The sequence below is a fragment of the Phoenix dactylifera genome, unplaced genomic scaffold (genome assembly GCF_009389715.1).
Source record: "Phoenix dactylifera cultivar Barhee BC4 unplaced genomic scaffold, palm_55x_up_171113_PBpolish2nd_filt_p 002163F, whole genome shotgun sequence".
In the NCBI taxonomy this organism is placed as follows: Eukaryota; Viridiplantae; Streptophyta; class Magnoliopsida; order Arecales; family Arecaceae; genus Phoenix; species Phoenix dactylifera.
The window spans coordinates 6,308-18,569 of NW_024069428.1; the positions used below are offsets into that span (position 1 = coordinate 6,308).

The window sequence follows — 12,262 nt, forward strand, 5'->3', positions numbered from 1 at the left end:
ACGCATCATATGCTTTCAATGCATGTACTGGTAATTGAACATTTGCCGAACACTAGTTTCAAATGTATGTGTTAGTAGTTTGTAACGTATGCATTGCCTTTTAAAACATGGGCATCAACTATTTAAGATGTATGCATCATTAATTTGAACTTGGGCGTGCAATGCTACCTAATGAGTGCATCATTTTTTGAAAATGTAGGAATCAACAATTCAAAATGTGCGCTTATAACTCTTTGATATTTTATAAAATGTGCATTAGCTTTCATCAAATAAGTTTTTTTTTGGTATAACGGCGGCTCACATCTTGCGGGTGTAAATGCAGCCTACAAGATCAGAAAACAAAATACTACATAGGGACTCTAGCGCAGACACGTGGTCCATCTAGATAAACCCTTTAGAGTGACGAGTAGTAAAGGAGACAATCCAGTCAACAGCACAGTTTGCCTCTATGTAAACATACGTGACCTCATGGGAGCCACACTCTCCCAATAGGCTGTGCATATTGGAAGAACGGCCTCTTCTTAGCAGCGCACCACTAACCCCGGACCCACTTGATCACTATGGTTGAGTCCCCTTCGAGGAGGATAATGTCCACATTCAGCACCCATCTCGCAAAGGTAACACTCTCTCATGCCGCTCTGAGCTCGGCGCATACAACAAACGTGTCAAAGATCTGTCATCCTCCTGCCGCCACCAGCCAATCGTTGTGGTCTTTAGGGCTCGTTTGGTTTGCGGGAAGCATTTTTCCTCCCATGAATATGATTTCTGAAAAGCAGATTCCTAAAAAGAGGATGCATAGGAAAGTACTTTTGGCATGTTTGGTTTACCATAAGAAAGTGATAAATTTTCAAAATACTTATGTTTGGTTGACCATCCACTTTTCTGGGAAAGTTATGTATAATTCCTATTATACCCTTAATAAAAATTAGGTCTTTAATGCCTCTTTAATGTTTCTTTAATGCTGAAAGGCCTTTTTGGAAAAAAAAATAAAAATAGAGTGATTCCCATCTCTCATGGGAAAGACTTTTCTATGAAATGTGGGAATCATATTCCCATGGAAATATAATTTTTCCGTCTCTCTTATTTGAAAACTCCAACCAAACAAAAAGCATCTCATTACTTTTCCATTGACCACACTTTTCCTTCTTCTTTTTCCGCAAACCAAATGAGCCCTTAATGATGAAGCCCACACCTCCACAGCTCCCTCTCTTGCCGACACTACTATTAAAGTTCACCTTGAGACAGCTAGGGGTGGGGGCACCCAGAAGACAAGCACAATCATCACCTATTCTAAAACTAGCAATTGAACATTTGCATGTCATTTGTCAGATACTTACATTAATAGTTTATAATATGCGCATTGCCTTTTTTAAAACGTAGGCACGAGATTGCCATGCATCATCTGTTTAAGATATCCATGTATCAATTTGAAACATGTGCATCTGTTATTATCTAATGTGTGAATTAATTGTCCTTTTAAAACCCGTGGAACAGCAATCTCCACCACCATTGTTGGCGGTGATGGATGGTAGTAGAGATTGCGGTGTTGGGCAGAGGAGAGATCTTCGATGATGAGGAGAGATAGCGTAGAGCGAAAATTATACCAGTGAATAATAATAGAGATTTTCAATGATGTAGAGTAGTGCTGAAGAACGACGACAGTGATGGTGGATAGTAGTAGTTCGTCCACTACTACTATTAACTGTTGTATGAGATCATTGATAGTCTGATGGATGATTGGGGGTTGCGGTGAAGATCATTAATATTGATGGGTGGTATTAGAGATTGTTGATAGTGATGAGTGGATAAAAATCCTTAGCATGGTGGTGGAAATCTTCAACGGTGATGTAGATCGATAACGTTAGTGCTGGGGGTTGATAGGGTTTTATAGTACGGTAGGTGATAGTGGAGATCGACAAGGGTGGTGGTGGATGGTAATGGAGATGTTTGGTGATGATGGCAGTAGTAGAGATCAATAAAGGTCAGTGGTGGAGATTGATGATGGTGGATGATGATGGAGGCCAACGATGGTGGTGGTGGAAATCGCAAAGATGGTAGATTATGGTGATGGAGAAGGAAGATTTTCATTTTCTCTCCCTTTCTTCTCTCTTAAGTTGTTCTTTTTTTTTTCCTATAATATATTTCATGTACATTATATATTCGCATTTTGCTCCCACTTTTCCCACTTATATTCCAAGATGAGGTGACGAGGGGTACGTGGGTCCATAACCAACGGATGAAATGGTCAATTTCACAAAACTCCCTCTTCTTTCTTCATTCCAGCCGTCCTCCGACCACGCATAAATTTCAACGCGGCCTGGCGCTAGCTGTCATGGTCAAGGCTAGATTTGTGCTAGCGCGAGTTTGACAAAAGTCAGGACGGGTCAAAATAATCTATCACCTGATCCGACATGCGGACTCCCAAGTCAAACCGACAGCCCAGACCCATTTGACCAACTTACCATCTCGAGCCACGGAATCTTTTTTTTGTACGCGACTCAAGTGGAAGCGCCCGCTCTAAACCCTTGTCCAAATGTACACGAGCAGGGCCGGTAGGACACGTTGCAAGTACCTTAAAAGCAACTCCTTTCACTCGCTCTCGCTTTTGGTTTCTTAAACCCTCGAGGTTTCGATCGGAGAGGAGGGTTTCGGCGACGATGGAGGGAGAGAGGAGAGCGGAGGCGGAGTGTTCCTCCGCCTCGAGAACTCGTAGGGACGTCCTTGAAGCTCCGCCGGGGAGCGGCTATGATGTCTTGGTTGATGGGAAGAAGGCCGAAATCGATGAGGAGGAAGTTGACGGAGAGGAAGACGAGGAGGTCGGCGTCGATGGGTTCGTTCCCGGGCCTCTGATCCCTCTCAAGGAACAGCTGGAGAAAGACAAGGTCTTGATTTTAGCCTCTTCTTTTTCGTCTCTCTTTCTCTAGCGATCTTGTCTCTTTTATTTTTGATCCCTCCCTCCTCTTCTCAAAGATCTGGGACGTGAGTTTTCCGCTAAAGATGCGATCCTTTTTTTGCAATCGACTTGATATATGCTGTATTTTAGATTTGTGTTTTATCTATCTTTTTGGTTTTCTTGGATTCTTGTTTGCTTTCGATGTCGTGGGTCGCGAGGTGGTGGGTTATTTTGGGTTGGTTTCGTTCTTGGCGATGTCTGCTATCTGATATGGATCCTGTGGGTTTCGATCTCTTTGAAAATTTCTATTTTTTCCCTCTCTCTTAGATCTTTTCTGTCCATATTTGTCTTATATTAGAAATTTGTGGCCTTAGATGGTGTTTTTGTGTTCCCCATGTATTATATGAGTATAACCTGATTTGAATTGTATTCTCATTTGCCTTTGTTGCATTACTATTTGATCTATTGCAGTTTATTATTTCTATATCTTGGATAGAAATGCTCCTTTCTTGTATGGTTTCCTCTGGTCGCTTATAACCCAGTCGTTATTTTTCAATATCTTATTCTTTTCTCGAAGTAATGACTTAATACTATATAGGAATGTTTTTTTATCTATTTAGCTTTGATGCTTGGCTATTATTATTTTTTTTTATGCACTAAAGATTTTAATGCCTTGAGTTGTCGAAGGCTTTGTGTGTGTGTGTGTGTGTGTGTCTACTTTGAAGAGTGTTACTCAACAGAGCAACAGAGTCTTCCTAAATTTACTTAAATGAACAGTGGCACAATAATACAAGTTGACTGGTCCCAGTCGGTATATCACATTAGCTGTGAGCAAACTACATTAGGAAAGAAGGGCTACAGACCTAGCTGACTGGCCTACCAAAGAATATAATTATTGTTAAGGTAAAAAAATACCGATAGAAATTTCTGATATCGTCCTAGAAGTTCATGTCTGATTGGTATAAAAGTGTCTTGACGATCAGTCATATTGGTTGTCAAGATCCCATATATCACTTCCTTACTGTTCTTCCTTTAGTCAATGTTTTTGAATCCATAAAGAACTAGTATGCTGCGTTAATCTGTAAATGATTTTTTTTTTTATAATAGACAAAAATGCTCACAGAAATTTATCTCTACCTCTATGCGACTGTCTTTTGAGCATGTTCTGAGTTTGAATGCCTGATGCTCTCTTTATTACCGACCAAAAAACTGATATAATTCAAAAAATGTACTAATTTTTTCTTATGGTTTTAAAAAATTCTTTTCCCCCTCAAGCACCATCAAGCTTAAAAAAGGAAGCAGCTCAAAACAGAGCCAGCATCGAGCAGCAGAAGCTGACAGGGAGAACCCTTGGCTTATATATATACAACATGCTTGATAAACAAAGTGGCAGCTTTTGACTATCATTCTCTCTCATACCACCTAGGGTTTTTCAATGGCATAAATCTTCACATGATGCCATTTTATGCATTGATGAAATTTACCTATTCTATGTTTAAATAGATATTATATTAAAGAAATTGGTACAATTGTCCTTGCTAACATTGCAAAGACAACCTTGGGAAATACTTCTTAGCTACTTGGTTACATTGAATATGAGTATAGATATGAAGGTGCTTCCAATCAGCTGATATGTTTTCCCTTTTCTGATTCTACATATCACACTAATAACTCCAACTCTTGCTCTGGATATTTAATGCATTGGCTGATATTAGGTTTCCGATATATTCACCCTAGTTAGGGTGAAGTTGATATCTCATGTATGTACGCACTTATATTGGCCAGTATGTATGACATCAGCCATGAGCTTGTATGTAGGTGCCAGTATTCACCAATATTGGGTGAATTAGACCCATATTGCCTGTATTGAGGTGTACTGACTCTGTACTGCTCTGTGCACCTTTTTCCTTTTTTTTATCTCATTTGTATTGATACATAGGCTTATCGAGGATCACCACCCCATATCGAGGATCATATGGTACTGGCTGTCCATCAACATCGTACTGATACCCGAGGTTTAAATCCTTGGGGTAGAATACACAAGAGTTCCAAGTTCCAACAGCTCTGCTTATTTATTTGTCTGCACATGATGAAGAGTTAAATTAATGTGTACTGACATTCTAACAATTACCAAATCTCGAAGCTGTATATGATCATAAATGTTAGATGGTGCATTTCTCTTTACTTTTTAAAAGCCTTCATAGGAAATGTGATCATATGGCAGACAATTAGGGGTTGACAGGATCTCACTTACAGAAAGTCCATATGTCCTTTATGTAAGAGTTCAATAACTGCTGGCTGGCTTTTACCTGAATCATATTATGTGGCTAAAATACCACTTTTGGTAGGTTGGTTTTGTTGTTAAACACGTCTCTTAATAAAATCTAAATAGATTTTTGTTCCTATAGAAGGTAATATAGTAGGTTTTCCAAATAAGATAGATTTGGTTGCCCAGTAGGCTTTAAAATAGTCAAGGACTGAGACAATTTCATGTGTCAATATGGCCAAAAGTAATGTGCTTTGATGATAATAATAATCTTGTTTCCCCTGTGTATCAATATTCGAGATCAGGTTTGAGGGTTTGCCTTTGGTCAATATCTAGAGCATCTTTCCCATCACCTGATTCATCCAAATATTGAATTGAGAAGTAAATTTATATCTTTCCAAATCTGTGTCAAAGTTGGATTGGCATTACAAGCTATGAGAATAAAGAATTGTGAACCTTTGCTAGCAACCATGCTACCAAGATGCTCATCGAGATGGCAAGAAAGGACATGCATTATCTGGAATATCCTGATAGAGTAACAACTAAATTTGATCCAAGATTTTATGCAAGGGATTAAAGTATGACTAATCTAGAGGGTGGAAATTTTTTTACCAATGATCCTCTAGAATATTTGAGAGCAGAATCCTATAATTTCGTACTGTTGAAACTTGCACGAGGGGCATCCTGAAGATGTGGAAGTAACAACCAAGGTTCTTTAAGATCCCTTAATGATTGCCAAAGCAATTCACAGAAAGCAACCATCATAATACTGGATTGTTGAACATGTAGCAAGATTCTTGCATCATTTTGTACTTTTATGTCCCTCGGCAATAGAACAAATGATACCAGGGAGTAACAAGGTTACCGATTTATCGATGTTTAATGCATCTCTTAGATTCTTTTCCCTCCATTATTTATGAAGTGGACTTTTGCATTTACAGGACAAATTTTAGTGTCATCATCTTAGCTTCAATTAAAATCCTATGAACCCTGCAGGATGATGAAAGTCTGAGGAGGTGGAAAGAAAAGCTGCTTGGTTGTCTTGAAGGGGAATTAAATGGTCAGTCTAACTGTTTTCTTTACTTGCTAATTTGAAGTTTTGTTATGACCCTGCATACAAAACTGTCACCTTTCTGCAGACCAAATGGAACCTGAAGTTACATTTCACTCCATAGGAATTGTATGCGAGGGCTGTGCTGAAATTATAATACCCTTACCGGTAGCAGAGAATCAAAGTCGTGTTTTATTTTTTCTCAAGGAAGGATCACAATATCGTCTCAAGCTGACTTTCAGTGTTAAGCATAACATTGTTTCTGGCTTAAATTACTTGAATACTGTGTGGAAGAAAGGTCTACAAGGTATATTTCGTTACACCAATTTTCTTTCTTTTTTTGGGTTAGAAAAACCAAACTGATGACGGAACCTTGAAATTTCCTGCTCCATATTTTTAGCAAGCTTGACATTCATATTCGTTTTGCTGAAAAGATGTGCCATCATATAGTGAATACTTAATAAAGTCTAGCTTTTGGAGAATTAAGGAAATGCAATGAACATCAGAAATAAAGATTAAGTCCAGGATTTGATGCAACTCTGCTAGCTTAGAGCTTGGCATTCTTGTGTTTGTTCCTTAAACAGTTCACTGAGAATTATGAATTACCTTGTACTATGATGAATCAGTCAAATATTAGTTGTATGTGGCTGGCTCCAAATTGTTTCTTTGCATTGGGGTAAATTCCTTGAGACTTCCTCTTTAATACTGTTTGTACTTTACCTGATTTCCTCACCCACTTTTATTTTTCAGATCTGGTTCAACCATCGAATTATAGGACTATATGTCAATTAGCATAACATTTACTTGTCAGTTTAGTTCTTATCTGTTTCCTATAGTAGTTATATACTCAGAGCAGAGAACTATAGCCCCAAATTAAGGTCACAAAGGAGGATTTCCCTATAGTCTTATATATGTCGGGCATTCTGCATTCACTTGTTCTTTAATTCAAAAGGTTTCAGAAACAAGAGGCGAGCAGAGGAGTGTTTCACTCTTTCTATAGCATTGTGACTGGTTCCTTCAATGAGCTATAGATAGGATTCAAGTAGTTTATGACAAGAATGTATTTGGAGGTGCTAGAATTTTACCTGATCTCTTTAAGTGGCAGCTGTGGAGAAACAACTGGCTTCTACGATCTTATTTGGGCACCCTAATTTCATTTAGCAACATTCACTATCCAGAGCAGTCTTGACTTGTCAGCAGAAATATACACTAGAGTAATTTTCTGTTTGCATCATGTACCAAGTGTTGTCTAACTTTTAATCAAAACCCGATAAAGGTAGTAGTCGATGGCAAAGTTTAGCTTGACTGACAACCAAATATTCTGCAAATTAGTTCATTCTGTTCTATTCTTAAGTTCTAAATAATTATTAATCCATGACTATCTGTTTGGCATTTTAGTTTGCTTTCTTTTCATTATTCATTTTATAGAGATCTGATGAATATTTCATAAAAGAAAATTCAATCATTCCTTTGATGTTTTCGTGTCTTTCACTAAAAAAAAGAACGAAGGAGGAAAGAGAGAAAAAACCTTGTTGCGTATGAGGACTGCAGAATAAGTCTTCTATATTATGTGGGTAATTTAACTGCTGATTTCCATTAGCAATGGTGGTATACTGTTTTCCTTATCTGGTTAATAATATAGAGACGTCTCCTGTGCTTTACAACTGGTTCCATGTTTCAATGGAAGCCTGAAAATCTCGGGGATTCCGGCAAAACATGAAAAGCAGACAAAAGACTGCTGGCTGGACCGTGGGCAGAGTTGCCCTCTCCTAGCCAACTTTTTGGTCCTTGGTCTCTCTGTTGGTGATTTCGGGTGCAATTGATAGTTACTTCCAGATTACTGACACTGTTTTATCTTAGCCAGAGAATGAATGGCTTCATGTGCTTAAGCATAATTGTGGACGCTTGTTTTCGACTTACATTCCTCCCTCCTCTTCCCTTCTTTCAAATTTCAGTCGATCAGAGCAAGGGAATGCTCGGTACTTTTGCTCCTCGGCGTGACCCCTACGAACATCTGCTGGAAGAAGAGACCACTCCCTCTGGTTCGCTTGCTCGTGGAATCTACTCAGCAAAACTTAATGTACGTACGATCGAATGGGTATCTAGATAAAAACATCAACAGTATCGACTTCATTCTTAGTTTCCTTGTTACTTATCCGAAATCTTCTTTGTGCTAATTGAGAAACAAAATATTACCTGCATAAGACTGACTTCGCTTTCCGGCTTATTGCAGTTTGAAGATGACGACAGGAGATGCCACCTGGAACTCGACTACTCCTTCGAAATCAAGAACCGTTGATCGTATATTTCTCGAGATCAAACAAGATTAAAACTGAATGGAAGAGGCTGTACGATGCAAGTGTGCTTTTTTTCAAGTTCCAGTATGTTTTTAACAGCGGAAACTCAGTTCTAAAGAGACCATACCTTACCAAAATCCCAAAAAGAAGTAGGGCGAATATATTCACCCGTGCATCCCTCCCTTTCCAATTCCTCCATTCTGAAAAGCCGATCCAACCCACTGGCACAACAGCCCTTGTGCCATCTGTCAGTGTTATTTCATGCTTATTTTTGTGCTTGCTAAACATCAGGTGGATCAGTCCATTTCATGCATCCTAGCAATCTTTACATTGTAAGAATCGTCATTTCATGCGGCCGATGATCGAGTTCTGTGCCATTACAAAGCCAAATAAAAACCAATTGCCTGTTGCTGATTTGGGTACGCATTTCAGGCGAGGCTAAGAAGCTCAAAAAGACAATCAAGCTGTTGGGTGAATCGGCTGCCTGGTTGATGTAAGGTGGAATCCATGTTAAGACACAGGGACTAATAGATGTGGTCGGAGGGAACCAACCTTTTAATGCAAATCCAAGGTTTGTCCAAACAACGCATGCACAAAAAAAAAAAAAAAAAGTGGTTTGATGAGCTCATTTTTTCCTGAGGTCAATTCCTGCCTTCTTAGCAACAGCATCCATCCCATTCTTCTCGATGGTCTTGAGTGCTTTGGTGGACAGGCGCAGCTTGAGGTAGCGGTTCCCTGCTTCCCACCACACCCTCTTGTACTGCAAATTCACAAACTGCAGCTTCTTCGTCTTGTGGTTTGAGAAGGAGACCTTGTTGGCCCTGTTCGCCTTCTTTCCAGTGAAAGGGCATACCCGACCTGAATCCACAAGGTCTCTGAGTTAAATCATCAAACACAAGCAGGGCAGATGGTATGGTCGATATGTTGCTAACGTAAAATGAAGGTTTTCGCGGGTAAATTTTTATGGTCATTTAACTGAGAGATACAAACAAGAATGGTCCTGTTACCGAACGCATCCAACATGCAGTTTGGTTGAGAGCTGGCCGTAGCTAACCTAGTAACAAGTACCAACATCTGACATAATTATATGCCTTATACTGACACAAACAAGAGCCTAAGCAGGATGAGCTTGCTTGTTAAATTTCCAAAACATTTGCAATGAACTTTCAGATACAGTTCCCTTGAATAAGAAACCATGGCAGCAACATAAAACTCAATCTTACCAGCAAAATAATATTTTGATGTGATCTTAAGGTGCACTACCTCTTATAAGAACATCGTTGTTACTTGTCCTATGAGCAATAAAAATAAAATATATGTCGGAATGGTCGAAGAAAGCACCGGGACTCCATATTTGATAAGTCACAAAACTTTTTTTTTTTTTTCAATTTTAAGAAATATCACAAAAACTTCACAGGCTTTTAAACTGCACCGGCACAGGAACTGAATGAATGATAACAACTGGAATGACAAAAATGAATAGCAGAACACTATTGGTTTAAAGATTCAAAAAATCCAACAGCTCAATGAAATGGATAAACAAAAGGGACGACATAAAAATACGACCATCAGAAGAAAAAAAAAAGGCTGAGAGGAGAAAGAGCGGAGTCCCTTTGTGATCCAGGATTTTCGATGTTCAGCTGAGATGATGAAGAAATAAGTATCTTTTTAGCTTCAGGATTGACGACTGCATAGGACTTCTAAATTCACAGTCCACAATTCAAGTGCACCAGAAACTTTTTGAACTTTTAACATTTTACCAACACATTTGAGGAGAAAAGGGAGTGAATCCTGTCCTAGCTAGTCGAGATATTACAGGTAACCACGAATTCATACAAGCGATTATGATATGGTTCAGTTCCTCGTTCTCCAAAATAAATTGTTGTTCATATATATATATATATATATATATATATGTATCTATATATATGCATGTGTATGTACAAATGTATGTATGTGTACATATGTATATATTTATATATATGCATGTATGTACACACACACGCACGCACTTTGGATTCATTAAATGGTACGATTCATTTGTTGTGCCAAGATCTTAAGGTTACAAGTTGATGTTACTTAAAAGAAAGAAAAAGGGAGGAAGAGCTACCTCTCTCTCACTGGAATTCAAAACTGAAATCGCGATGGAGACGAATGAATGATTTAGAAACAAGACCCTCTTTTGCAATTCCAGAAGGAGAGTGAAGATGCGCTTTTTCTTGGATAAAGATCCAGTCTTTAGTAGGAAAAATGAGGTAGAGGGGCAATCAATACTGCTTAACAAGTTTCAATCTTGAGAACAAGCCTTTGCCTTGTACAAGGGGCACGATTCAATGATTCCGCTTCCTCTACTCAATGCTTTATGGTATTAAAAGGATATAATTGTGGTAACAATTCCTTTGGCATAGATTTAGGTTGTAGCATGGCCTTTAGTTTCCCATCCTTCTCTCTAAATATGAGAAAATTATTTACATTCGAACATCACAAAGAGTCTCGTTAATACCACATATCTTGTATTTAAAAATTCAGCAAAAATTCTTCCTTTTTTTTTTTGTATATCTCTACTTTTCTTCTTCGGAGGAATATTTTGGTTCGCTAGAAGTAGTAAAACTACCGCATTCCATGATATTATAATCATCCAATACCCAGAATTAGGTTAAAAAACTGACCGCGGAGAATAAAGAGTTAAACATAGAAAAAAAAAAGAGCAGCACAAGTTGAGGAAGAGATCGAGAGACTCACGGGCAACGATGGGCCGTACGGGAGCAATGGGAAGGATGGGATTGGGCGGGGGGGCTTGGGAGATGCCGATCCTGGCACCGCCCAACTGGGACCTCCCGAACCCTAGCATCGAGCACTGATTGGAGGGTAGCGAAGCCCTGACGCTCCAAACCCTAACCCTAACCCCAACCTTAGGAGAAGAAGAATTCAATCCCTCGGTCCTCGCGAAGAAGAGCGCCGAGTGCCCCACCAGAGCTGCCGCCATTTTACCCCTCTCACTCTCCGAAATAAGAGCGAATGAGAGAGATCGAGGAAGAAGATAAGGGAAGAACGTTGGACGGCTCCTAACGTGGACAAACCAAGAAAGCTTTGCAAGAGAAAGCTTTGCAAGAACGGTAGGGGTTGAAGTGGATCGAATAACATCCGTTTAAATTTATATTTTTTATTCGAACCTATCCATATGGATAATAATTTAAGCATCCCATTAATACTTGTATCCCTAATTACATTTATAAAAAATTAAATATAAAAATAAATACATAACTATTCAATTTTTGTTGAAATATCTAATTCTATTTTTAACTCTATTTAATCCTATACAACACTAATAAATTTTTTTAAAAAATACATAACCACAATAACATGATCTTAACTTGATTTATTATATATATAGTAATATCTTGGATTCTACGATTATAAAATTTAATTTTTTGAGTTATATTTATATTTATATCCATATTTTTAATATTCGTATCCATTTAAAATAGATATGGATATAAATTTTTACTTCTAACTAATATTTATATCCATATCTGTATTTGTAAAATAAAATAAAACCAAGGAATTGTTTTGAGGGTCTTTAGACCTCTGCAAGCTGATACTAGAGAGCACTTCTTGGAACATCACCCCAATGATCCTTATAACCTGCTATTCAGTTGACACCTTGCAGTCTCAGCAAATCTATCATCATTATTTGTACCATACGATATCCAGGCGAAGCATCCATCAGAAGTTTGTTTGCTGCTACAGAAATG

General features: G+C 38.4%; 2 protein-coding genes across 2 annotated transcripts; one reads left to right on the forward strand and one right to left on the reverse strand.

Moving 5' to 3' along the window:
* Window positions 1–2,559: 2,559 nt before the first annotated feature.
* On the forward strand, window positions 2,560–9,118 carry LOC120109423 (rho GDP-dissociation inhibitor 1-like). Its single transcript, XM_039123181.1, has 5 exons — window positions 2,560–2,882; window positions 6,156–6,219; window positions 6,299–6,517; window positions 8,166–8,290; window positions 8,444–9,118. Exons 1-5 carry the CDS (start codon window positions 2,658–2,660, stop codon window positions 8,507–8,509), a joined length of 699 nt encoding a protein of 232 aa, XP_038979109.1. The 5' UTR covers window positions 2,560–2,657; the 3' UTR covers window positions 8,510–9,118.
* Window positions 8,996–11,642, reverse strand: LOC120109424 (50S ribosomal protein L28, chloroplastic-like). The gene is made up of 2 exons (XM_039123182.1): window positions 11,250–11,642; window positions 8,996–9,365 (listed from the first exon to the last, which is right to left on the reverse strand). The coding sequence occupies exons 1-2, from the start codon at window positions 11,491–11,493 to the stop codon at window positions 9,133–9,135; spliced, it is 477 nt and encodes a 158-aa protein (XP_038979110.1). The 5' UTR covers window positions 11,494–11,642; the 3' UTR covers window positions 8,996–9,132.
* Between the last annotated feature and the right edge of the window lie 620 nt (window positions 11,643–12,262).